The sequence below is a fragment of the Pagrus major genome, chromosome 10 (assembly GCF_040436345.1).
Source record: "Pagrus major chromosome 10, Pma_NU_1.0".
Taxonomy (NCBI): Eukaryota; Metazoa; Chordata; class Actinopteri; order Spariformes; family Sparidae; genus Pagrus; species Pagrus major.
Genome location: NC_133224.1, coordinates 18,955,954 through 18,980,597, shown reverse-complemented (window position 1 = coordinate 18,980,597; position 24,644 = coordinate 18,955,954). Strand labels below are relative to the sequence as shown.

General features: G+C 39.8%; 5 protein-coding genes across 5 annotated transcripts; all 5 read left to right on the top strand.

Annotated features, from left to right (window-relative positions):
* The first annotated feature begins 1,828 nt into the window (after positions 1 to 1,828).
* LOC141003354 (uncharacterized) lies at positions 1,829 to 3,418 on the top strand. Its single transcript, XM_073474679.1, has 5 exons — positions 1,829 to 1,886; positions 2,022 to 2,705; positions 2,923 to 3,048; positions 3,136 to 3,176; positions 3,299 to 3,418. The coding sequence occupies exons 1-5, from the start codon at positions 1,829 to 1,831 to the stop codon at positions 3,416 to 3,418; spliced, it is 1,029 nt and encodes a 342-aa protein (XP_073330780.1).
* A 3,311-nt stretch (positions 3,419 to 6,729) lies between these two features.
* Positions 6,730 to 8,200, top strand: LOC141003353 (uncharacterized). Its single transcript, XM_073474678.1, has 5 exons — positions 6,730 to 6,784; positions 6,931 to 7,623; positions 7,731 to 7,850; positions 7,931 to 7,974; positions 8,081 to 8,200. Exons 1-5 carry the CDS (start codon positions 6,730 to 6,732, stop codon positions 8,198 to 8,200), a joined length of 1,032 nt encoding a protein of 343 aa, XP_073330779.1.
* Positions 8,201 to 12,037: 3,837 nt separating this feature from the next.
* On the top strand, positions 12,038 to 13,523 carry LOC141003710 (uncharacterized). The gene is made up of 5 exons (XM_073475141.1): positions 12,038 to 12,092; positions 12,251 to 12,958; positions 13,047 to 13,172; positions 13,264 to 13,307; positions 13,404 to 13,523. The coding sequence occupies exons 1-5, from the start codon at positions 12,038 to 12,040 to the stop codon at positions 13,521 to 13,523; spliced, it is 1,053 nt and encodes a 350-aa protein (XP_073331242.1).
* Positions 13,524 to 16,417: 2,894 nt separating this feature from the next.
* On the top strand, positions 16,418 to 17,922 carry LOC141004163 (uncharacterized). The gene is made up of 5 exons (XM_073475665.1): positions 16,418 to 16,472; positions 16,617 to 17,318; positions 17,518 to 17,556; positions 17,635 to 17,678; positions 17,760 to 17,922. Exons 1-5 carry the CDS (start codon positions 16,418 to 16,420, stop codon positions 17,877 to 17,879), a joined length of 960 nt encoding a protein of 319 aa, XP_073331766.1. The 3' UTR covers positions 17,880 to 17,922.
* A 3,837-nt stretch (positions 17,923 to 21,759) lies between these two features.
* Positions 21,760 to 23,295, top strand: LOC141003352 (uncharacterized). The gene is made up of 5 exons (XM_073474677.1): positions 21,760 to 21,814; positions 21,974 to 22,675; positions 22,792 to 22,917; positions 23,005 to 23,048; positions 23,176 to 23,295. Exons 1-5 carry the CDS (start codon positions 21,760 to 21,762, stop codon positions 23,293 to 23,295), a joined length of 1,047 nt encoding a protein of 348 aa, XP_073330778.1.
* The last annotated feature ends 1,349 nt before the right edge of the window (positions 23,296 to 24,644 follow it).

Below are 24,644 nucleotides of genomic sequence, written 5' to 3'. Positions count from 1 at the left end.
TCTTTCTGTCACTCTCTCTGTCTCTCAGTCATACACAGCCACACAAACACCACACGCACACAAGCAGATTTATTGTCACAAGGCTCACTATAAGTTTTGTTGTCCAAAGTAAGTGCTATCCGTACTTTTATTTATACCGATGGCGCCAAAACGCTTTTTTGTCATAAAGAAGGAGCTTTTAAAGGCAGAATGATCACAGAATGGGAAGAAAACCTGGATAAAATTGATCCAGATGAAATACAGTGTGACTATTGTCCAATCGAAATATAGACAGCACCCTTTGTAGGAAACAATTGAAATCGCAATGCACACTCGCTGCAGTCGTTGGCCTCAAGATTCATTAACGTGCTGCCCCTTATTGTTTTTTTTTTTGGAAATTGTTTTATTTTTGGAGGTCGTGACAGGCCAGATTGAGATGGTCTGCGGCCAGAGCCAGTCCCAAGCCATATTTTTCCCATGTGTGGCGTAGGGGATGGTCAGGGGTGGAGCAAAGGACTTAAGATGGACAGCCTAGGGTCAAGACAAATGTATGGAGCAGGACTTGTGAGCGACCAGGAGGCAGGGCCGAAGATTGGAGCAGGCAACTCAGATGGAGCTGCTCTAAAGGCTGCCGATGAAGGCTGGACCACTCTCCAGGACAGGCAGGACAACTAGATGGGCAGAGCTGCTCTCAGGATGGCCTCATGGTTTGGTGATAGACAGAACCGCTCTGGAGGCTGGCAACAGTGCATGCGGTAAGGAGCAGCTGTTGGTTTCAGAACATTCAGCTGTATGTTGGTGCAGGCTGGTGGATAAGCATCCAGTGTGTGGAATACAGGCTAGCGACTGGAGCTTGCTACTGGCCTCAGTGATAATCAAGGGCTGAGAACTCGAGAAGGGTGTCAGACAAGCATGAGGTGGGCAACTGAAGGTCTGGCTGTGGGTTGGCAGGGACTGCCATCTAAGCATGCTGCAGGATAGCTGACTGGGAAGCTGGATGAAGACTCCACCCATTTAAAGGTTTCATCTTGTTCTTCTGCCAGGCAAGAGGCAGGCCGACAGGTAGTCGGGTAACAGCTCCAGGTAACAGGAACTCACATATAAAATCACAAACCAAAAACCAACAAAGCATCCAAGAGGAACTTGCAATGTTGGAGCAAAAATAAAAACCAGGGGGCCTCTGGTGGACAGAACAAGAATGGCAGTGACTATGACTATGAATTTGGCTAGAGTCAGCTAGATAATTTCTAGCCTTTATCAGGTCACCTTTGACGGTACTGCAACTTAGAATACATTTTAGTTTGAATAACAGGAAAGATCTTATTTTGAGTACCTTATCGTGGAGCCTTGATGATTGGAATTTTTATTGTGATGATCAAGGCATCATACGTTTTACATTTATTGTTAAATTTAAAAAAAGCCCCATAAATACATCACACAGTACAGTGTGTTGTTTCACTGCACAATAGCTTGGAAAGAGAGTTGAGTATTAGCATATAATAATAGCTATGAATGAATGGCTTAAATCTTTGTTTTGGTACATCTTAAACATAATGACCATCAGTTTTTAACTAGACATTGATCTTCTTACTGCTTTGTTTATACTGGATATGAAGTTTTCGGGGATATAAATTCAATTATGAGCTGTAATGTTCTTTAAATATCTCCAACCACCTGAGCGTTTTTTCAGAACCCACAACTTAACACGATAGATGACAGTGAGCATGTGATCATGTTCCCTATATGGGACATAGAGTGTCACTTTAGTTGGCCAATCAAATTCAGTCTTGTCTCTGAAGAGTAGAGAAACCATCAATATTCTTTCATTCAGCACAGCAGCTTGAACACGATGACATCTCCAGTGTTTGCTCTCTTTCTGCTCACATGTTTGTTCTTGATGAAAATGGGTAAGTTGCTCTTTGTGACTTTAATCTAGTGTAGTGTACGCTCTCAAACAAATGTCTCTCATATATTTAACTGATTACCCAAATTTGTCACATTACATTAACGCTTCATTTGTTTTGTCTTTTATTTAATTTCAGCTCAGGCGACTGATCTGAAATTCAGATTTGTATCTGTTGAAACCGGGGACAACTTGACTTTGCAATGTTTCTATAAAACTGATGTTCCTGCAAGGCTTTATTGGCATAAACAAAATGTCAGAGAAATACCAAGGCTCATCTCTAGTTACTTCAAGTATGACACAGATGTCACTTTTTATGAAGAATTCAAGAACAATCCACGCTTCACACTGGATACAAAAAATGGCAAAAATCACTTGATGATCACAGATTTGAACATTTTTGACTCTGCTACTTACTACTGCTTAAGTTTATATACATACAATTTACAATTTGTAGAGGGCATTACTGTCAGTGTGAAGGGTTCAGGTATGAACATCCCAGCCTCGGTCCATCAGTCAGCATCTGAGATCATCCAGCCAGGAGGCTCTGTGACTCTGAACTGTACAGTACACACTGGGACCTGTGATGGAGAACACAGTGTTTACTGGTTCAAACACTCTCAAGAATCTCATCCAGGACTCATTTACACCCATGGAGGCAGGAACGATCAATGTGAGAGGAAAGACAACACACAAACACACACCTGTGTCTACAACTTGCCAATGAAGAGCCTGAATCTTTCTCATGCTGGGACCTACTACTGTGCTGTTGCCTCATGTGGACACATACTGTTTGGAAACGGGACCAAGCTGGACTTTGAGGGTGAGTAATTTATTGTTAAAAAAAAAAGTCAATGCTTGCTTACCCATGAGAGTGTTTTACTTATCCCAATAAAGGGCTTAATCATATGCTGTACAGACTGTAAATGTTTGGCTTTGAGCTGTATATATAAAATGGATTTGTCTAGCCATATTACCTCTGTACCAACCCTTGGGTAAAAACATACTACAAGCTCTTTCTGATGTCTTACTCTCTACAGATAAGGTGGACTCTCCTGTCTTGGTGTATTTCTTGAGTGGAGCTTTGACATTCACTACAGTCCTGGTGGTTTTGCTGGCTTTCTCAGTGTACAAGATGAAGAAGAGAAACAGCTGCCAGCCTACAGGTAGCTGGAACTGTTATGTTGTTTATCTGGCAGCTTGTGTTCTCTTAATTTAGCTTGGGATTAAAACATTTTCTGTTTCACAACCAGAGTCTCGAGCAAGATTTCCACCTTCCGCAGAAAATGCAGAGGTGAGTGCAGTTTTGATTAACTGTTGAACAGCTATTCAGCCACCTTTAATAATTAACTATCTTGTGGAAATCTGTTTTTAGGAACCAAATTGTGATCTACTCTTTTTATACTTTGTTACCAGGGTTACCAAGAAGCTGAAAACCTGCATTATGCTGCTTTAAGTGTTAACCACGCCAAGAGAACAAGAAGACAGAGGAACAACACCGACAGTGAATGTGTGTACTCCAGTGTGAAGCTCTAGAACTGGACATGTTTCTTTTGCATTGCATGAGTAAAGTGTCAGTTTCTAAGAATCTCTTGGGGACTTTCATGTAGGTTTAGATGTAGATCCTCTGACGTCTCTTTATAGTTTCCTTGTGGTAAGGTTTCTTAGCGCGCCTTTGCATTGTGGTGGTTTCACTGTTACTTAGTTTTCTCACCAAAAACATGTATCTCTTAACATACAAGTACATTTAGAAGGACAGATTTTTTTGTATCAAACCCCCCTCTTTGGTTTTGAGCAACAACACAAATCAGCAATATTATATGTCTTTTATCTTTCATTCTTTTTCATTTCCATGTACATTTTGTGTCATCACTGATAAAAGAAATCTATTAATAAAACTTTTTGACGATGAAAAACTATATGTGTTCAATGCCTGGAAGTGCCACTCGTATCATCAAAGCATGTGACTAACCTCATCCATACAACAGCCTTTTGGACACACATTTCAACTGTAACTGTAACTACACCTACAACTCAAAAGATGTATTTAACACAACAGACATATGAGGCACATATATGAGTCCTGACTTTAGCACTAAGCTTTTATGACTCACATTCCCAGACTGTATTTAACGGATGCTCCATTAATGGTAACAAAGTTGAAAATGGAAAAATGTTGCTGAAATCAGATGTGATTGATGGCAGAGACAGAAAAAGATCCTGATTTTTACAACTTGCACTTAGACATCAAACCTCTCGGGGTGGTTAAATGGTTGTAGAGTTAGTTGTGTGAGGATTAAAAATACTCACCATGGCCAATACAGCCATTCAATGGCACAGACGGATTAAAACCGGAATACATTTAACAGGTTACATGTATAAGGAGACTGTATAGGTTAAAGGTACCCTGCAGATGACTCAGATCCCCACTGCAGGTGCTCATCCTTTTAGAACCTGAGGCTCTTTTAGCTACTGTTCACTACCTTGCAGTCATTACTCTGAGACCTGTTGATCTCTTTCCTTCATACAGTTTGCTTTGTACCTCTTTTAGTGCAGCAGGCTTTGTCTTTTTCATGCAGGATGTAAGGGTGAAGTGGATGTAGGGGAGCACTCTCACGTACATTAGATGGCCCTTTAGATAACTACCACACTCCAAAATGAGTTCTGTAATTCTACTTAACATAAATACTACTAACACTAAGAGAAAGAATAAGTAATAGAAGTGTATAAAGCATTTTTAAACATTGTGTTGAAGTTCTGTTGTCATCAAATGAAAGGACAAATTTAAACATTTATTACTTATCAGCCACAACATTAAAGCCACCTGCTTTATAGTGTGTAGAAAACAGCTCTGACACATCGAGGCAGGGACACAAGACTTTTGGGGTTGTCCTGTGGTGTCTGGCATTGGGTAATTGGCAGTTGATCCTTCAGGTCCTGTGGGTTGGGGGCTGGGGCATCTATGGATCGGGCTTGTTCCTGCACATCCCACAGATGCTTGTCAGTTGGGATCCAGGGAATTTGGGGATCGGATCAACACCTGGGGCTCTTTGCCATGTTCCTTGCGTCACTCCTGGACAGTTTTTGTCCTACTGGGGGGCCACTGCCTTCGGGGAGTGCCGTTGACAGGAGGTAGTTTACATGGACTATGTCTGTGTTTGGGTGGGTGGTATGTGTCAAGTGGCATCCACATGAATGCCAGGACCCAAGGTTTCCCAGGATAACATAGCATTGTAAATGAGATGATCAATATAAATCACTTCACCTATAAGTGGTTTAAATGTTGTTGTTGATCGGTGTATTTTAACCTGAAAAATTAGCGTGTAGACTACTACAATGACTCAACATAATAAAAAGAAAAGATGGGTGACTTCAAAGTCCACATTCTACTCAGCACCTCTAAGGGGGCACTCACACTAGGCAATCCACCATGCACGTTTAACCACCAAAATCTAGTCTGTTTGACTAGTGTGAGTGATCTGTACAGTGCTCAAGCATGGTACACTTTCTTGGCCCTGGCATAGCCAGAAAAGGTGCGTTTTGGTACGGTACGGTTGCTCATGAACAAGCACAATCATGGGTGCACAACATGTAAGTATAATCATGCGTATTACGCTGCCTTGCATAATCAAGAAACACAGATATGTGAGAGGGCCGTCTATGACCAAAACGACACAAAATGAGCCACAAAAGAGTCAGTAAAGTTTTAGTGATGCTTTCTGTGCTGTTCTCCATTGTGCTGCGACCGCGCTATGACATGATTATATATGCACAAGAGGTAACAGTGCTCAGGCCTGGTTGTGGCCAGAGCAATTTGACCGCAGGCCAGCGGGGGGACTCGGGAGGAGGGACTAGCATGCTTCAGCACAGTACGGAGCAACTGGGCCAAGTGTGAGTGCGACCTCAGAAGTCCCAGAAGGTTCAATTCTAAACCCTATTTCATTCAAAATTAACATGCTGCCTCTTGGACAAATCCTAAGGAAATATGGTCAAGGATTTCACGCTATGTAGATGACACACAAATTTACATATCAAACAAGTCTGATATGACTCCTCTCACACACACTGCTAACTTGAGGGATAGCAAAACTTGAATGCAGCAGAGTTTCTAAAAACTCAACTGTTCAACTGCTCAATCTTTTCTGATTGGCACTATCTCAACTATAAATAAAGCAAGCAACTTAAATCGAACCATTGACATCACTCCAGTATCTTCATCGTATCTCATTCAAAGGTTAGCAGTATTGCAAAAATAAGACCTTTCTTGTCACTTCCTGGTGCACACCTTAATTTCCTCTAGAAATTGAACTAACCTCTTAGGTTACAGTGTTACTGTGTTTTTTGATCTGCCATGACTTAACACTTAAAAAAATTCAAAACTGTGGTGGCCCTATTCTCATATACACTTCTCATCTTTTTTTTTGTACATTTTGTATGTTTCATTTTATTTTATTCAATGGCGAGCTATGACTTTAATTCTAATTAAAAGTATTTTTACATTCAACAATTTTTTTAAATGTTCTATTAATCTGTGGTGTAGGGTTATATGGGGGTGGGGGCATTGAGAGTAAGCCATTTGCAGATAAATGTGAAAATGTCCCTCTTTTTCAGTCGAATGTCGGCAGTTATGAAAAGTGCTTCAGACTCTAACAGCAATTTATACACCTCTCACCATGTGATTCAAGGAATCAAATAACAGTGTAGGTGGCAGTAATCATGTGATCATGTTTCCTTTATGGGACATACAGTACATGTCACTTCAGCTTGGCCAATCAAACACAGTCTTGTCTGTGAAGAGTGCAGAGAGCCTGAAGATGTTGTTCATTCAACACGGCAGTTTGAGCACGATGACTTCTCCAGTGTTTGTCTTCTCTCTCGCGTGTGTGTTCTTGGGGAAAATTGGTGAGTTTTGTTTTTTTGTGATCCTAACTTGTACGGAGTATGGTGATTCATAGAAATGTTTCAAATATTTAAAAATGTAACGATTATGCTGAATTATTTCACATAAAATTAATTGTGCTTTTGCTTTGTCTCTCATTTCACATCAGGGCAGGCGACTAATCTTCAACATCAAGAGAATAGTTTTATATCGGTTAACGTTGGTAAAATGTTGACTTTACAATGTGTCTATGAACGGGTTGCTTCAACAAGGATTTTCTGGTACAAGCAAAGTCTGGGACAGAAACCAAGACTCATCTCTACATCATATGTGTTTAGTAAAAATGGCACTTTTCATGATGAATGGAAGAACAATCCACGCTTCGCACTGGATTTAGGAAATGGTAAAAATCACCTGCAGATCTTAGATGTACACTTTTCAGACTCAGCTGCTTACTACTGTGCAAGAAGGGATTCATTAGATCTTGAATTTGCAGCAGGATTTTTTGTCAGTGTGAAGGGTTCAGGTTTGAACATCCCAGCCTCGGTCCATCAGTCAGCATCTGAGATCATCCAGCCAGGAGGCTCTGTGACTCTGAACTGTACAGTACACACTGGGACCTGTGATGGAGAACACAGTGTTTACTGGTTCAAACACTCTCAAGAATCTCATCCAGGACTCATTTACACCCATGGAGGCAGGAATGATCAGTGTGAGAGGAAAGACAACACACAAACACACACCTGTGTCTACAACTTGCCAATGAAGAGCCTGAATCTTTCTCATGCTGGGACCTACTACTGTGCTGTTGCCTCATGTGGACACATACTGTTTGGAGACGGGACCAAGCTGGACTTTGAAGGTAAGTAACTGTCTCACAAAGACAGTCTCGTTTGCTAAAAAGTCATCATTACTCCCCAAACCAAAAACATGCGTATGGTTTTGTTTCTGATGTCTGTCTCTCTGCAGACAAAGTGGACTCTCCTGTCTTGGTGTATTTCTTGAGTGGAGCTTTGACATTCGCCACCATCCTGGTTGTTTTACTGGCTTTCTCAGTGTACAAGATGATGAAGAGAGTAAGCTACTCAGGTACGGCCATTTCATATATCTCAGCTTTTATTTATTGAATTTGGCATTTTAATAAAAAAGAAATTGTGTTTCATCACCAGAGACTCAAGTGAGATCTTCAGCTCGCTCTACATTAAATGCAGAGGTAAATAAAAACTGTTGACTGTAAATTAACACCCTTTCTCTTGATACCTTAATTATTTAATTCTTTTAAACATATTAATTTTTATTCTTATATATTTTGTCACCAGGGTCACGGAGACGCAGACAACCTCCATTATGCCGCTTTGAGTGTCAACCTGCCCAACAGATCAAGAAGACAGAGGAACAACACCAACAATGAATGTGTGTACTCCAGTGTGAAGCATTAAAACTGGACATGTTTCATTACTGCTTTGTGAGTAAGATAGAAAATTGTTATAATCCTGTATTATATGTCTGTGTCTTGTATTGTGAGTTTGACCTTAAAACAATTTTGTATTATATCTTTATTTTCTTGTCTGGAATGTGTAGAGTTTTAGATATGAACGAACAGCATCTGAAATACGGTCACCATGATTTCCATGCTTGAAAGTGTTCGGTTTAAGTTGTCATTACAATGATCCATACAATAAATAAAATGCAAGTGCGTGTTGTATTCTTTTGTTTCATGAGTTATTTTGAAAGTTTTTGTCAGATAGATTTGACTTCTTTACAAACCAAAGCTATTGTTGACAATTTGTTTAATCTTTGTAATGCGATTTAAAAGTGACTGTTAATGATCTACAAATACATGAGGGTTTATAAAATAACGATCTTTTATACCACTATAAAATTCAACAGAAATATGGACATCACATCATCACAGCCACACATCTTCCTGTATTGTAATTAAACATGTGGAGCTACGGGTCACACTTTGGCCCGGCTCGTTAAAAACAAGATGACAGACTCAGTCGTTGCACCGGCTCCAGTGTTCTGGAGGTAGGAACACAGTCATGAGGGAGTTGTTAGGAGAGAGAAGTTTGAATTGCTCCATGAATTCCTTAGATTATTTTTTAATGTGTCCGTCTCCAACATGCCTGTTGATTTGCAGTAGAAACTGTAGCAACTTTGATGATAAGCACAGAGACTTACGTGATTATTTGCAACAGTCTGGTGCTGGTTGCACAAAATCTTTAACCAGCGATTCTGTCATGCATAATTGTGCCTTGATGGTGTGTACTGTAACATCACCTCGTCTAACACACCGCAGCACACTGGTGAAGAGCTGGATGTCTACAGGAATTCTCTAGTGTTACTTTTTTGATGATAAACATGAATCTAAAATCCTGACATCTTATCATTTTTGCAATTAAACCAGTACAATTATGTCAGGCCAGACTAATTTATACTGTACTAAAAGCTACTCTTGGTCTATAAGAGACAATATTCATTTCCTAAGAATTGGTGTTCTTTGTCCTTTATCTATTTTTTCAACCTAACTCTGTTACATTTTCTGTCAAAGAAGGAATAAATGAGTCAAATCTATGGATGAAACACTTATTCAATCCCTGGTCATGTTCTAGACTCACCCATGTCCATTTCCAACCCAGGGAAAACTCCCAAAAGAAAATAATAATAATAGCAATCCAGAACATTTGACCTGCCTTTGGACATAAAATGGCCTCACATTCTGCTCAGGGAAGAACTGATTAACCAAGCTGGAGTGCTCTGGCTCAGATAGTGTTGCTTGGAGCATCTACACTAAAGCCCAGCCCGGCCTTCACTGTAGTGCGAACAAGAATGAGCCTGTCATGGTGAACAGTGCGGGATTCTCAGCAAAATAGGCTAGTTTGAAAAAGATTGCTAGAGGAAAAGTCATTCAAATGTCTCTTAATAACTGTCTATATCTCTATTTTGTGAACTTTTATGTCTACAATAAATGTCAGGGCAATCCCTCGAATAGCTGTCAAGATGTTTCACTCTGAAACACAAATGTGAACCTCATAATGGCACTAGAGGAACGGTAAGAGGATTACCAAAATCAGTGGGCTTAATCCACTGGAGACCATGAATATCTGTGGACAGTTCCTCATGGGGATATTTTGTTAGCAACAAGGGTTCAAGACTGGGTTACCGCCATCAGAGGACATTTGCATAAAAAATAAATATTTCTCGACAGGGGTTATGTTACCTGTTTATTTCCCTTCCTTTCCATATCACTGCCTTTACCTTTGCTGACATTTAACCCTGCTAACATCGACCATAAGCATATGTAAGAGCCCCCGCTGGTTTTGTTGTTTCTGCCTATGTAGCCTAGTTTCAAACAGGATGTCTAGGTGTTGCTTAGTTTTCTTTCAATGCAACCAAGCAAGCAATCCTTGCATTATTTTTAGCAGCGCAGAAGAGACTCTTCTTTTTCCAATGAAACCAGTATATCTAGAATAACAGGTTTACTGATGCTGCACATTCAGTTACATTTGTTATCACATTGTACTGTAAATAATTGTTTTACTTTTTTTATCCTCAGTTGCTCCCAATGACTTGCTTTAATATTAGTTTTGTGCTAATAATGATCACATATATGCAATGCAAGGTACTCATGTGACATTTTGATTAAATGTACTCTCTTTTAATAAATTATTCAGTTAAAATGCCACAATAATGTCAAAAGCCAAATAAACATACCTCACTCAGAAAAACCTATCCAGTTATTCTGTATTGCTATAGGTTAGTGCTTTGTGCTAACAGGGTTAGCCGCTAAAGCAGTGAGTTGCTGCTACTGCTACTCGGTTAGCTGCTGAAAAACAGGCTCACAGTCTGTGTTCTGTAGGCACAGCACATCTTTATTAGAACACATTAACATTTGATCCATACAATAGATCCATTTTCACCCAAATCACTGAACAAAGTTATGAAATTTGTGTTTTTGTGCAGCAGTCAGTGGCAAGTTTATGGGTTTCACATGGAATCCCATAGATTTAACATGTTGTCCCATTGGTTTACATGTAATCCCGTAAGATTCACATGCAAGCCCATAGATTTCACATGAAATCCCATAGGTTTGACATGTAATCTTGTAGGTTTCACTTGTCCTCCCATTGGTTTCACACCCAATCCCATAGGTTTACATGCAATCCCATAGTCTTGACATGGAATCCCATAGGTTTAACAAGAAATCCCATAGGTTTCATATGTTGTCTCATTGGTTTCATATCCAATCCCATAGGTTTCACATGTAATTTCATATGCTTCACATGCAATCCTGTAGATTTGACATGAAATCCTATAGATATCACATTAAATTGCATAGATATCACATGTAATCCCATAGGTTTTACATATAATCCCAATGGTTTCAGATGGGAATTTACAAGGTTTTCACTTATAGCATGAAAATGTTCCAACCAACCACATATAGATACGTAGGTACACAGACAGGAAGCCTGTCCAGTCTTTTCATATAAGCCAAATTAGACTAATGGATTAGCCTATCAGAGGCCTGCAACAGCCAGAGTTAATGGATTTATTTTATTTTATTTGCCAGAGCATTTTATTTATTGATTGCTGTCAGGACGTCAAGAGATTTTCTGCAAACAATAAAAAATGCTTCCAGTAAACTGACCAAACCCTACCTTTAAAGAAGAAGGACCACACTGATGAGTGTCTCAGTCTAATGACATATTCTTTTTCAGGAAAGCTTTTAAGATGTTGTGTCTTTGAACAGTCTAGCTCGGGTATTTTCTCAAAGGAGACCACAGTACACATATTGAAGAAGCATACCTTTTATTTATTATCACATTCTGACCCTTTACAACAGCAACAATGACAGTCTGGGTTCTCTTGTCCGCAGCATGTTGATGAATTATGAAGAATATTGATCTGCCATGTTGTACTCTTAATGTATTGGACAGATGACTTTTGAATTATCATGCCTTCATAAAAATGATCAGTTGTGTGCCAAAGGTTTTGGCATGACTGAACTCCACTGTATGTTGTTATCAGTGTTAACTTGACTGTGAAACCACACATTGATTTATGAATTCATATCTTATCTGCTTAAAACTGCAACTAGACACACCATGAATGATGAACCAATGTCACTACAGTAGCAGTGAACATGTGATCAAGTTACCTAAATAGGATGTACAGTGTCACTTCTGGTTGGCCAATCAAACACAGTCTTGTCTGTTAAAAGTGGTGAAAGGAGTGAGATTCTTTTCATTCAGCACGACAATTTGAACACGATGACATCTCCAAAGTTTGTCTTCTACCTGACATGTTTGTTCTTGGGGATAATGGGTGAGTTTTGTTTTTGTTTTATTTGTTTTTGGTGATAGCAGTTTGAATCTTTTTAAGTGTATGGCCACTCCTTGTGACATTGCTGCTGATTTGTCTACATTTTTTTCACATGGTTATAAAGTGAACTTGCTTTGTCTTTTTTTATTTTTTCATTAAAGCTCAGACGACGGATCTGAAAATATCTTCATCTCTTCATCAAGAGAGAAGTTTTGTATCAGCCACAACTGGGGAAAACTTGACTTTGCGATGTTTCTACAGAGGTGATGTTGCAGCACGGTTTTACTGGTACAAACAACCTCTGGGACAGAAACCACAGCTCATGTCTACTTTGTACAAATATGAAAGAAATGGAATTTTCCATAATGAATTCAAGAACAATCCACGCTTCTCGCTGGATACTGAAATATATCAGAATCACTTGAAGATCACAGATCTGCGCATTGCAGACACAGCTACTTACTATTGTGCAAGTAGCTATTCGTACAATTTTGAATTTGCAGAGGGCACTTTTGTCAGTGTGAAGGGTTCAGGTTTGACCATCACAGCTTTGTTCCATCAGTCAGCATCTGAGATCATCCAGCCAGGAGGCTCTGTGACTCTGAACTGTACAGTACACACTAGGACCTGTGATGGAGAACACAGTGTTTACTGGTTCAAACACTCTCGAGAATCTCATCCAGGACTCATTTACACCCATGGAGGCAGGAATGATCAGTGTGAGAGGAAAGACAACACACAAACACACACCTGTGTCTACAACTTGCCAGTGAAGAGCCTGAATCTTTCTCATGCTGGGACCTACTACTGTGCTGTTGCCTCATGTGGACACATACTGTTTGGAAACGGGACCAAGCTGGACTTTGAAGGTAAGTAACTTTCTAGCAGAGGTTGTCTTAGCTGTTTAAAGTATAATACTCCCTGTTAAAATGTCTCCTGGTGTCTGACTCTCTACAGATGAGGTGGACTCTGGTGTCTTGGTGTATTTCTTGAGTGCAGCTTTGACGTTCACTGTCATCCTGAGTGTTTTACTGGCTTTCTCCATGTGTTTGATCAAAAAGAGAAACAACTGCAAAAGTGCAGGTACTGTTCCTGCTCATCTTTGTAGTTGACAATGAATACTCACTTGATATGATATCATACTAAGGGCATATTCATATTCATTCTCTTTCAGAGTCTCATGCAAGATTTACAGCTCCCTCTACAACAAATGCAGAGGTAATTACCTATTGTATTAACAGATCTTTTTTATCTATAGTTTTTGCTTCTCTCAAGTACAATATTGCTATTGACTGTTTAATATTTTCACATCAGGGTGACCAACATGAAGAAAACCTCCATTACGCAGCTTTAAGGGGACACAGGGGTGACAGATCCAGAAGGCAAAAGAACAACAACGAGACTGAATGTGTGTACTCAAGTGTAAAACAGTAAAACCGCGCAGCTTTTGTATTTGTTTCTGTGCGACAAGACAAATAAAGGCTTCTAAGTGTTGCTATATTAGCAGTTTTTATTCCTGTGACTATAAACTGAAGCAGCCAGCGCTGTGCCTCGTTCTGTTTTCACTCCTTTCTGTGCATCCTAGAAATGTGTCTATTCAACCGGTTATTTTGGGGCTGTAGTTTGGTGTTGGGATGGCCTGCCTTGACTGTATTTTAAAGGAAAAAGGTTAAAAGATTCAAATGTTCTGTCCTTGATATAGTCCTCAGTTTACAATATAGGCTTCAGAACAAGTGAATGTAAGAGAGAATGGTATGAATTTACATTGACTGACCGCAGGAATAATAATAATGTGACAGGAATGAATGATCTTAATTATCGTCATTGTTGAATTGGATTATTTTACATTTTCTTGAACAGAGCTGGATGAAAATAAGTTGAGACAAACAAAGGGACAGAAGAAACAGACAAAAAGAGAAAATGAGAAAGATGAGATAGTAGAAAGGAACATTTTTCATGTGGTCTTCAGCATATGTGAATAAAAAAACTGCATCATGGTGCATCAAAATCAGTTCCATCTCATTTGTTTACATTTCTTGGTGTAAGGTTTTTTTCTTTTCAGCAAATTTTGAATTTTTTATGCTTATGAAAGTGACGTGGACAAAATTGGTCCATTTCAAAAAGTGGCAAGGACTTCACACATATAGGCACTAATATGATCTTCATCCTATGTGTTACTTTAACGCTGAAGAATCAGTCTATTTTTTGCAGAATATTATCACGTCACACTGAAGTTGACCTTTGACCTTTTGGATATAAAATGTCTTCACTTCATCATTTTATCCTATTGTGTACGTTTTTTGTCATTCCTATCAACCTACTGTCTCTGAGACATTGTGTTCACAAGGGGACAGACAGATGGACGGACAGACAAACCAAAAACATATCATCAGCACGGAGACATAAGGACTTTAGTGATCTCTAAACATGTAATGACTTTTAGAGTCTTATCACCCATACACTGACTTTATCATTTAAATGCCATGAAAAAGACATTTTCTGTCAGGGCTGTTTTGTCTGCGCTCTTCTCAGTGGTTGAAAGTGGGCGGGGCTAAAATAAGAATCTGATGACAGTTGTTAGATTGTTCTGCCGGGCCTCTGTCAGTCAAATCTGTTCAACAACACCAACACAGTCCTGATGAAGCAGATCAGCTGACTATGATAATAAATAATACCTGTTATATTGTATTTAAAAGTACTTAAAATTTGAAACCATAATTTCAATGCTGTTAATTGTTGTGTGATGAATTTTCTGCAGTAGAAATAAATAAGGATGATAAATTACCAAAACCTCCTGCTGTGTGCTGAGATGATGTCATCTCCTGTATGTGCCGATAAGAGATGAAGTGCACTCCAATGCCAACTATCTGCCTGTGACTATGACTAAATATCTGATGTGTTCAGCATCTAAACATACACAAATCATAACAGTTCAAAATCGTTGTGCTTTATTCTGCCTCATGAAGTCCAGATGCCATGGAGGTTCTTTAAGAGTACTTCTGTTAGATGCAATCAAGTCAGAAAAAGACCACGGACATTATTAAAACTAGACATCCATGCAATCTACCCAACAAGACATTTCTAACAATACCAACAACATGAGCCTCTTTGTGGTGGTAAAGGAAAAGTCTGCGGGTCACCAAACATACTCTGAAACATCTGTGGGAGACTACGAATGTGTGTACAAGACTTCATGCATATATGCATATAGAGATACATCTCCCTAGACCACAGTGGGTAACTGACATTGGCATCACCTGAGCCACGCCACTGCAGCTCAGTCTCACACCATGGTGCGTAGAAGGCAGCATGAGTGTGATTTGTCTTGCTTCGGCCCGAGAAGTACATGTGTATGAAGGTGCAATACCAACAGGGAGCAATAATGACGGGAGCAAAGGACAAAAAAAAGTATAAACAGTGGGAAATCCCACATTCGAGGGAGGTTGGGGTTGATTGGGCGGGTCATTCATAGGACTTTTAGAGTCCTGTACTGTAAATAGTAGTATTGCAGTTTAAGTAAAACCAAACATTCTTTTCCTGAACCCATTTAACTAGGGTGATTGTTTTAAGGAAGTAGCTATATTAAGCCAAACTGTGATCTTTTCTTAAACATAACCACTACAGTTTAAGCCTTTGTAATCAGCTGTTGCATGTTTGTTATTGCGAACCACAGAATGAGACCACAGTGATGTAGCTGGAGGACAGCACGCTCACGATGTTCAAGCCAACAAGAAAACTAGTTTAACGTTTGTTTAATGTCTAATTGATACACCAAAGAAAAAAAAATTGGAAAAACTCACTTGCCACAATACGGCAATCATACTGAATGGTGACAGAATATCTTTAGGGTGACAGTTGCAGCCAGAGTAGGACAGGCTTCTGTAATAGTCAATGCATTACACAGCTGTCCTCTCTCAGCTTTCATAACTACACACATCAGCACCTAAATAAACGCCTTTTTAGTTAAAACTCACAATTTTGAGTTTCGGAATATTATAGAAAGTAACAATTATAGAAAAATACAACAAGGTGAGTTAAGCACAGTGTTACATAAATTATGATGTTATTTAATATTTGGTCATTTTAAAGCTCCAGCTATTGTTGACAAACTTGAGGAGTCACTATGTTCTTCATTGTCTTACCAAGCAACATTTCTCAGGGGCCACGCTTGACACAATAGGTGGCAGAGAACATGTGGTCTTGTGTTCTAAACAGGACATACAGTGTCACATCAGGCTGGCCAATCAGCCACAGTCTTGTCTGTGAGGAGTGGAGAAAGATCTAGATTTTTTTTTTTTTTTTTCACTCGAGTCAGCAGTTCCAACACGATGACAGCCCCAGCATTTGTTTTCTGTCTGACATGTTTGTTCTTGGGCAAAATAGGTGAGTTGAGTTTTTATGGCTCCAATGTGTATGTTATAGTGTATGGTCACTCTTGGTGTCATTGTTTCTCATGTATTTTGTATAATATACTTATTGTCTCGTTAAAGTATTTGTGTATTTGCTTCGTCTCTCCTGTCACTGCAGCCCAGACGGCTGATCAGTCCTCATCTGTTCGTCAACACAGTGCTTTTGTGTCGGCTAATGTTGGTGACAGCGTGACATTACAATGTTTCTACAAAGATAACATATCGACAATGTTTTACTGGTATAAGCAGAGTGTGGGGCAGAAACCAACGCTCATCTCTACCTACTACAAGTACGAAAGGAGTGGAACTTTTCATGGTGAATTCAAGAACAATACACGCTTCACACTGGATACCAAAACTGGTACATATATCTTGAAGATCTCAGATGTACACATTTCAGACTCAGCTACTTACTACTGTGTGAGCAGCTATTCAGTATCATTCGAATTTGCAGAGGGCATTACTGTCAGTGTGAAGGGTTCAGGTTTGAACATCCCAGCTTGGGTCCATCAGTCAGCTCCTGAGATCATCCAGCCAGGAGGCTCTGTGACTCTGAACTGTACAGTACACACTGGGACCTGTGATGGAGAACACAGTGTTTACTGGTTCAAACACTCTCAAGAATCTCATCCAGGACTCATTTACACCCATGGAGGCAGGAATGATCAGTGTGAGAGGAAAGACAACACACAAACACACACCTGTGTCTACAACTTGCCAATGAAGAGCCTGAATCCTTCTCATGCTGGGACCTACTACTGTGCTGTTGCCTCATGTGGACACATACTGTTTGGAGACGGGACCAAGCTGGACTTTGAGGGTGAGTAACTTTCATCAGGCTGTCATTTATTTTTAAGAATATTACTTCATAGTTAACCTCAGATGAACATGACTGAAAGCTCTGTGATGTCTCCTGCTTTCTGCATCTACTGATGATGAAGACTATCCTGTCTTGGTGTATTTCTTGACTGGCACATCAGCATTCTCCACCACTCTGTGTGTTTTAATGGCTTTCTTAGTGTGCATGACGAACAAGAGACACAGCTGCCTGTGTACAGGTAATTGATCATGTTTTCATCTATAGTGTGTATTTTCTGAACATGACATTATGTTAACATTTTCTTTTTTCTTTTCAGAGTCTCAGGCAAGATTTTCAGCCCTCTCTACAACAAATGTCGAGGTATTTTACTGTTTAGAGGACTACATGTGCTATTCAGGTATTTCTATGGTAATAACATTTTGTGGACTCCTTCAATAACAGGGTTACCAAATTGAAGATGATGACTATGCGAACGTTTCAAGGGAGAACAGGGTCAACAGACGAAGGAGACAGAGAGACGACACCTGGAGTGAATGTGTTTACCTCAGTGTAAAGCAGTAGAGCTGTTTCATCTTTGTCTTTGTGCAGCAGAACATGACTTCATACCGACTCTTTTAAAAGTATAATACAGCTTTTGTAAATATAATTTCACCTAAATATGATGACTGTAAAGCGTTGCTTTCTAATAAACCCAATAAACAAGCTTATACAAAGACAATAGATGAGAAAGTGCAATGATTTCCACTGTCCGTGCCAATAGGCTGCAATAAACGTACCACAGTGTTTCTGTTAGCTGCTGTATGGGTTTCCTGACAGAAAAAATAGCACTAAGTAAAATAACAAGTGTCAATCAGTAGTAGATGTTGCTATAGTTTCCATGTGGTAAGCAGTTAAACATGCTGTGGTTTTGTGGGGTGTGGGCTTGTGCAATGTTAGAGTCATGGCTATCTGCACTTTTTGTAAATGTGCATGTGCCGGTTCACGCAGGATGTGTCCATACAGGTAATCAAATCATTTTGCAGTGGAGGAGAAGAAATTCTTTGTGCCTTTCTGTGGATCAAGTTCATTCAGCTACGGCAAATTCAGAGAGGCAATAAGACAAAACACTGTGATACACAAGCAAATGATAGAGGGTTTCCAACAAGGGACATAACAATCAGAAATTTACAATGCAACACTTTTAAGCTGCTCCGTGGATAATTTTATGTGGTGGTAAAATTAAGTAAAAGTAGCAATACTAAGGGGGAAAAATACTCTGTTACAAATAAAAGTTGTCTATTCAAAGTGTTAGTCAAGAAAAAGTACAACAGTATTAGCGTCAAAATATGAAGTACCAAAAATGTAAGAATTCATAATGCAGAAGGCTAATTTTTAGAATCATTCTTTATATACTGCTGGGTAGCTTAACATATGATAAGAAATCATCATTTATGCGTTAAATTATGTGATCTCTACCTAAATCAGCAGAACTAAAGCTATCAAATAAGTAGGAAGAGTTAAAAGTATGATATCTGGTCCCCAATTGTGGTGGAGTTGAAGTATCAGGTATCATTAAAAGGAAGTACTCACGTGAACTACTGGTACCTCAAAACTGTACTTGAGTACAGTTTAAAGAACAGTATATGTACTGTACAGTGCACTACTGGGTCAAAAAGTCATTGCAGAGGCCAGGATGTCTGGTATGACATACATCAGTGATTTCTTCTTCTCGTTTTAGTCCTGGTTGATATAGTGACACCTATGGTTGCTGGTGGTAAAGCAAATGCAGTTTAATACCAAAAGGTCCATGAATTCTGGGGGTGACACCCTCCTTGGGCTGCTACGTTGTCTTTAACTCTATCTCTTTATAGTGCAGCCAATCAAAGTCCCATGAAGATACCAGTCAATAACCGGCCTTCTCTATCATGCCGTTAGCAAATGTGATGTAATTTCATACTGCACATGGCATGAGTATGTTCCCACACAACAGCAGGGCACAGTTGACGGAGTTTGTTTCCACGCCTGCAGCTTTACACAGCTCACAGTGGCTGCTCCTTCTCGTTTCCATATTGCCAGCAATGATTAGAACTGTTTCCAGCCAAAAAAGACTTAAGATGACCATGTTTTGTTTTGTGGACACAGTTTTGATGGACATTCAGTGTCAGTGGTAACTTACATAACAAATAAAATATGCATTCTGGGACTGCTTGACAATAAAAGCCAAGTTGAATGCTTTTAATATGAACTAGCAGCAGTAGGAAATGTTTAGTTTGCTTTAGCAGTAACTTTAGTGAACAGAAACAGTGAGGGTGATATCAGTGAGACATTATTTAAGTATAATAGTGAATTACATGCATGCATCATTTCCTGTGAACACATACTGTGAATACTGACTTGTTTCTGTAGGATCCATATTTTAAAAGTACCGTAGAGAAGGGATGGGCATTTCAAGCCTCGCTAGGGAAGTTAAGAGTGCTGGAAAGAAAACTCCGACCAATTGTTGGACCTCGGATTCAGGAAGAACGATGCAGAGTCCGTCCAGTGGACCCGCTCTTCACCATTGCAGGCTTGCTGGGGGGGTCCTGGGAATTTTTAAGTTTTCCCATCTAGTCCTAATGTGTTATGTGGAGTTTGAGTAGGCCGATGACCGTAACCCGCAGGGGGACGTTGGGGGCAAAGCAGGAGTACAGGGTATCGTGGCAGTTGTCTGTAGCACACAAAAAATATGGTGGTGCGCACGTACGCAGCGGCTTTGCTCTCCCTGAAATGTTGTTCTACACTGTGCAATGACAATAAAGGCATTCTATTCAATCCAGTCCCTATATAACCAAAGTACGCCTGTATACTCATCACAAAGGCAAACACGTTTCCAGTTGGTGTTGGACTCCACCAGGGTTTTCCCTTGTGTCCAATCCCATATGTGATATTTATTGACAGGGTCTCAAGGTGCATCCGAGGTGCGGAGAGTGTTCGGATTGGGAACCTCAGACTTGCAGATGACATTGTTGTGCTGGCTTCTTCAATCCGTGACCTCCAGTAGGCACTCGGGTGGTTTGCAGTCATGCGTGAAGCGCAAGTGTCATGGGTCTTGTTCATGAATGACAGGAAAGTGGAGTATGTGAAGGACAGGCTGTCTGGTGCAGCGTCAGCGGTATTGCAGGCTTTGCGCCGGACCAGGCGGAACCAGCTGAGTAGCAAAGAATCATAATAACAGACACACCGGTTTTAGAAGCGTAAGTTAAGTGGGCTAAGTAATAATATTAGCCTTCATGATATTCACTCGATAAAGCTGCTAACCTAGATTTGCATGAATGAATGATTATTAAGCTGGTCACAGAGTCATTATTCAGCATGCTCCAGCAATTGTACAATGCTTGACGTTCCCCCGGGTAAACACTGAATTTGGGAAAACTGCTTTCAGTTTCAGTGTCCACACACTTGGAACATTTTACATGGTACATTTAAACTTGATTTAGGTATACCTAAAGGTCAGTTTAAGACTATGATTACAAACTACTCTGACTATCTGTTTTTAACTATGTGCTGTCATGTGTGGTTGTTTACCGTTACTGTAAGCCGTGCCCATAATTAGTCTTACTAATAATAAATCTATCACTGAGCTAACTACTGGATAACCAGCATTTTTAAAGGAATAGTTCACTCTAGAACAAAATTCAGTCATTATCAACTCATCCTCATGCTGATGAGAAGTCCGGTGTAGTTTCTTACTCCTCAAAGTGCAGCTGGAGACCCGCGGGGCTACCCTCCGGCAGGAATAATCCATAGAACGAGCGTCAATTGTGCCCGAGAGGAAAAGGTCCATAAAACTACACAAAAACTTTGTAATATTCCTCCATACTGCTCGTCCGCTGCAATCCAAGTGTCCTGAAGTGGCGACATCCAGAGTTTACTCGAAACGATGTCATTTAGTACATTTTTACAGCCTAAACAGTCACTATTACAAAGTTTTTGTGTAGTTTTATGGACCTTTTCCTCTCGGGTGCCACTTACGCTCGTTCTATGGATTATTCCTGCCGGAGGGTAGCCCTGTGGGTCTCCAGCTGCACTTTGAGGAATAAGAAACTACACCGGAGATCTCATCAGCATGTGGGTGAGTCGATAATGACTGATTTTTGTTTTAGAGTGAACTATTCCTTTAAGTAAAAGCTTTGTTGTTTCCTGTATTGTCAAAGTATGCAAACATTAACCAGACTGGGTCATCAGCGAAATCAGTATGGTGTTAAATGTGCGGATGTGTGGTTGTCTTGTCGAGGAGCCATTATGTGTTTCAGATAACTCTCAAGAACCAAACTTGATACTGTAGGTGGCCGTGAGCATGTGATCTTCTTTCCTTAAGAGGACATACAGTGTCATTTCAGCCTGGCCAATCAAACACAGTCTTCTCTGTGAAGAGTGGGGAAAATATCAAGATTCTTTTCACTCAAGTCAGCAGGCTGAAACGATGACATCTCCAAAGTTTGTTTTCTATCTGATATTTTTGTTCTTGTGGAAAATAGGTGAGTTGTGTTTTTATGGCTGCAATTTATATATTTTAAATGGTATGGTCATTCTGTGTCATTTCTTCTAATCATTTCTCATGCCTTTAGTATAATATACTGTGCTTACTGTCACGTTAAAGTAATTCTGAATTTGCTTTGTCTCTCCTGTCTCTTCAGCTCAAACAACTAAATATTCCTCATCTGTTCATCGAGAGGGAGGTTTTGTGTCAGCTCATGTTGGTGACAGCGTGACATTACAATGTTTCCATGAAGGTGAAGTAATAGCTAAGTATTACTGGTATAAACAAACTCTGGGAGAGAAACTAAGGCTCATCTCTTCAGTCTATGTGTCTACTAAAAATGTTGCTTTTTATGATGAATTCAAGAACAATCCACGCTTCACACTGGACACTGACACTGGGAAAAATCACTTGAAAATCTCAGAATTATGCATTTCAGATTCAGCCACTTACTACTGCGCAAGCAGCTTTTCAGTAACATTTGAATTTGTACAAGGCATTACTGTCAGTGTGAAGGGTTCAGGTTTGAACATCCCAGCTTGGGTCCATCAGTCAGCTCCTGAGATCATCCAGCCAGGAGGCTCTGTGACTCTGAACTGTACAGTACACACTGGGACCTGTGATGGAGAACACAGTGTTTACTGGTTCAAACACTCTCAAGAATCTCATCCAGGACTCATTTACACCCATGGAGGCAGGAATGATCAGTGTGAGAGGAAAGACAACACACAAACACACACCTGTGTCTACAACTTGCCAATGAAGAGCCTGAATCTTTCTCATGCTGGGACCTACTACTGTGCTGTTGCCTCATGTGGACACATACTGTTTGGAGACGGGACCAAGCTGGACTTTGAGGGTGAGTAACTTTTCTAGAAGAGGTTGTCTTGTTTTATAATAAGTCAATTATAGTCACTGTCCAATCAATCCGAGGACACAGTAATAAATGCTGAAAGCTCTGTTCTGTCTCTCAAGATGATGAAGACTCTCCCGTCTATGTCTATTTCTTGAGTGGTGCTTTAGCATTCACCACCATCCTGAGTGTTTTACTGGCTGTCTTACTGTACATCATAAGAAAGAGAACAAGCTGCCAGTGCGGAGGTAAATGGTACAGTTTCAAACTACTGTTTAATTACTGAACATGGCATCACAGAATCACAGCTTCACATTGTTTTAATTGTTTTTCAGAAACTCGTGTGAGATTTTCCGCTCCCTCCACAACCAATGCAGAGGTAGTTTCTGTCTCATTATCTTATCGCCATTCAAATACATTTTTATATCATAAAACATCTAGTTGAATTTGCTTTGATTTTCATCGTGCGCCAGTTTGTGACTCACTGTTTTATATTTCATTGCTAGGATTTCACAAATGAGGACCATCTCCATTACGCTGCTTTAAGAGTAAAAAAGGCCAGCAGATCAAGAAGACAGAAGGACGACACAGAGGCTGAATGTGTGTACTCCAGTGTAAAGTCATGAGTGTGTCTTTTCAAGTGTAATTTTGTGATTTTGCTTTATCTAGAGCAGGAACAGTACCTTGTAATACGGTCTTACATCTTTGATTCTGGAGCTGTCATTTACTTGCAACTTGTAATTGAAAATAAATAAATATTGATGATTTGTCCATATTCAGTGTCACAGTGTATAAGTGGATCAGTGCATGCATTGTACTACAGTGGAGGGTGTTTGTAAATGACTCTATGAAAAGTCATCAGACACAGAGACAGCACGTGTCAGGAGATACAGTAAGTGTGTTTATTAGTCGCCACAAACACAAACTCTTTTTATAGTTTCCATGTGGTGATGGTGAAATGATAAAATCTCTCTATGGTTTTGTAAAGTTGCATGTGCATACTGTGCATATTACGACCATGTCAACTCCCAGTTTCAAGCACGGGGTTTCCACAGAGTGCAACAACTGACTTATAATATAAAATCTATAATGGTTTAGAAAGAAACCGCGAGTGAGGCCAAATTCAACGATGCAGCCTGACAAGCTTCTATGACACCCTGAGCGTAAGAAAGTGTGTGCTTAATATCTGTGTGCACCCACAAACCATAAATATTATCTAATAGTGTGGTGAGGAACATGTAAACTGACAAGTCAGAATAGTTTATTCATGAATATTTAGACATTTTACTCTTCTTGTCACTGTTAAAAGTATAAAACTATAAAAGTATCATATTAAAGCTGCTGTAAGCATTATTTTATTATTAACAGAAGTGTTAAATAGCCCTATTTTCCAACAGTAATCACTATGATAGAGTGAGAGCTACCAACTCCAGCGCTCCTGGTAAAAGCTTATACAACAATAACACACCAAAAGGCGAAGAGAGCTGCCTCAAAAAAGAAAGGGGGTCGTGCAAATGTGGTTAGGTAAAGGACGGAAGAGACTGCTAAGTGCAAAATGGATATGAAGTTGGCTGAAACGTTTTTATCATCATATGTGACATTGCTCATTATCCATATGTGTTAACCCAACTAAATTATCTGGCTCTATATCCACACTTGGAATAGTTGGTGCTTGAACCAGATGTGGGCTGTGCTTCAACTTGGCGTGGTTCAAAAACTAAGTAATACTATATAGGCCTCAACATCCTGGTTTGAAGATTGACCTTTCTTAAAACCTACGCATTTTCACTCAGGTAACAGTTGAGCTAGCTTGGTACCCTGATGAACCACAGTCAACTTCCCCATTTCCTTTTAAACTTATATAGTATGTACAATGTGCAGGCTGTGCAGTAGACCTCACCATCAGCTGAACATCAACACCAACGCCAAAGACACCCACATTTGTTCAAAGGTAGAATTATGATGGGGAATAGCC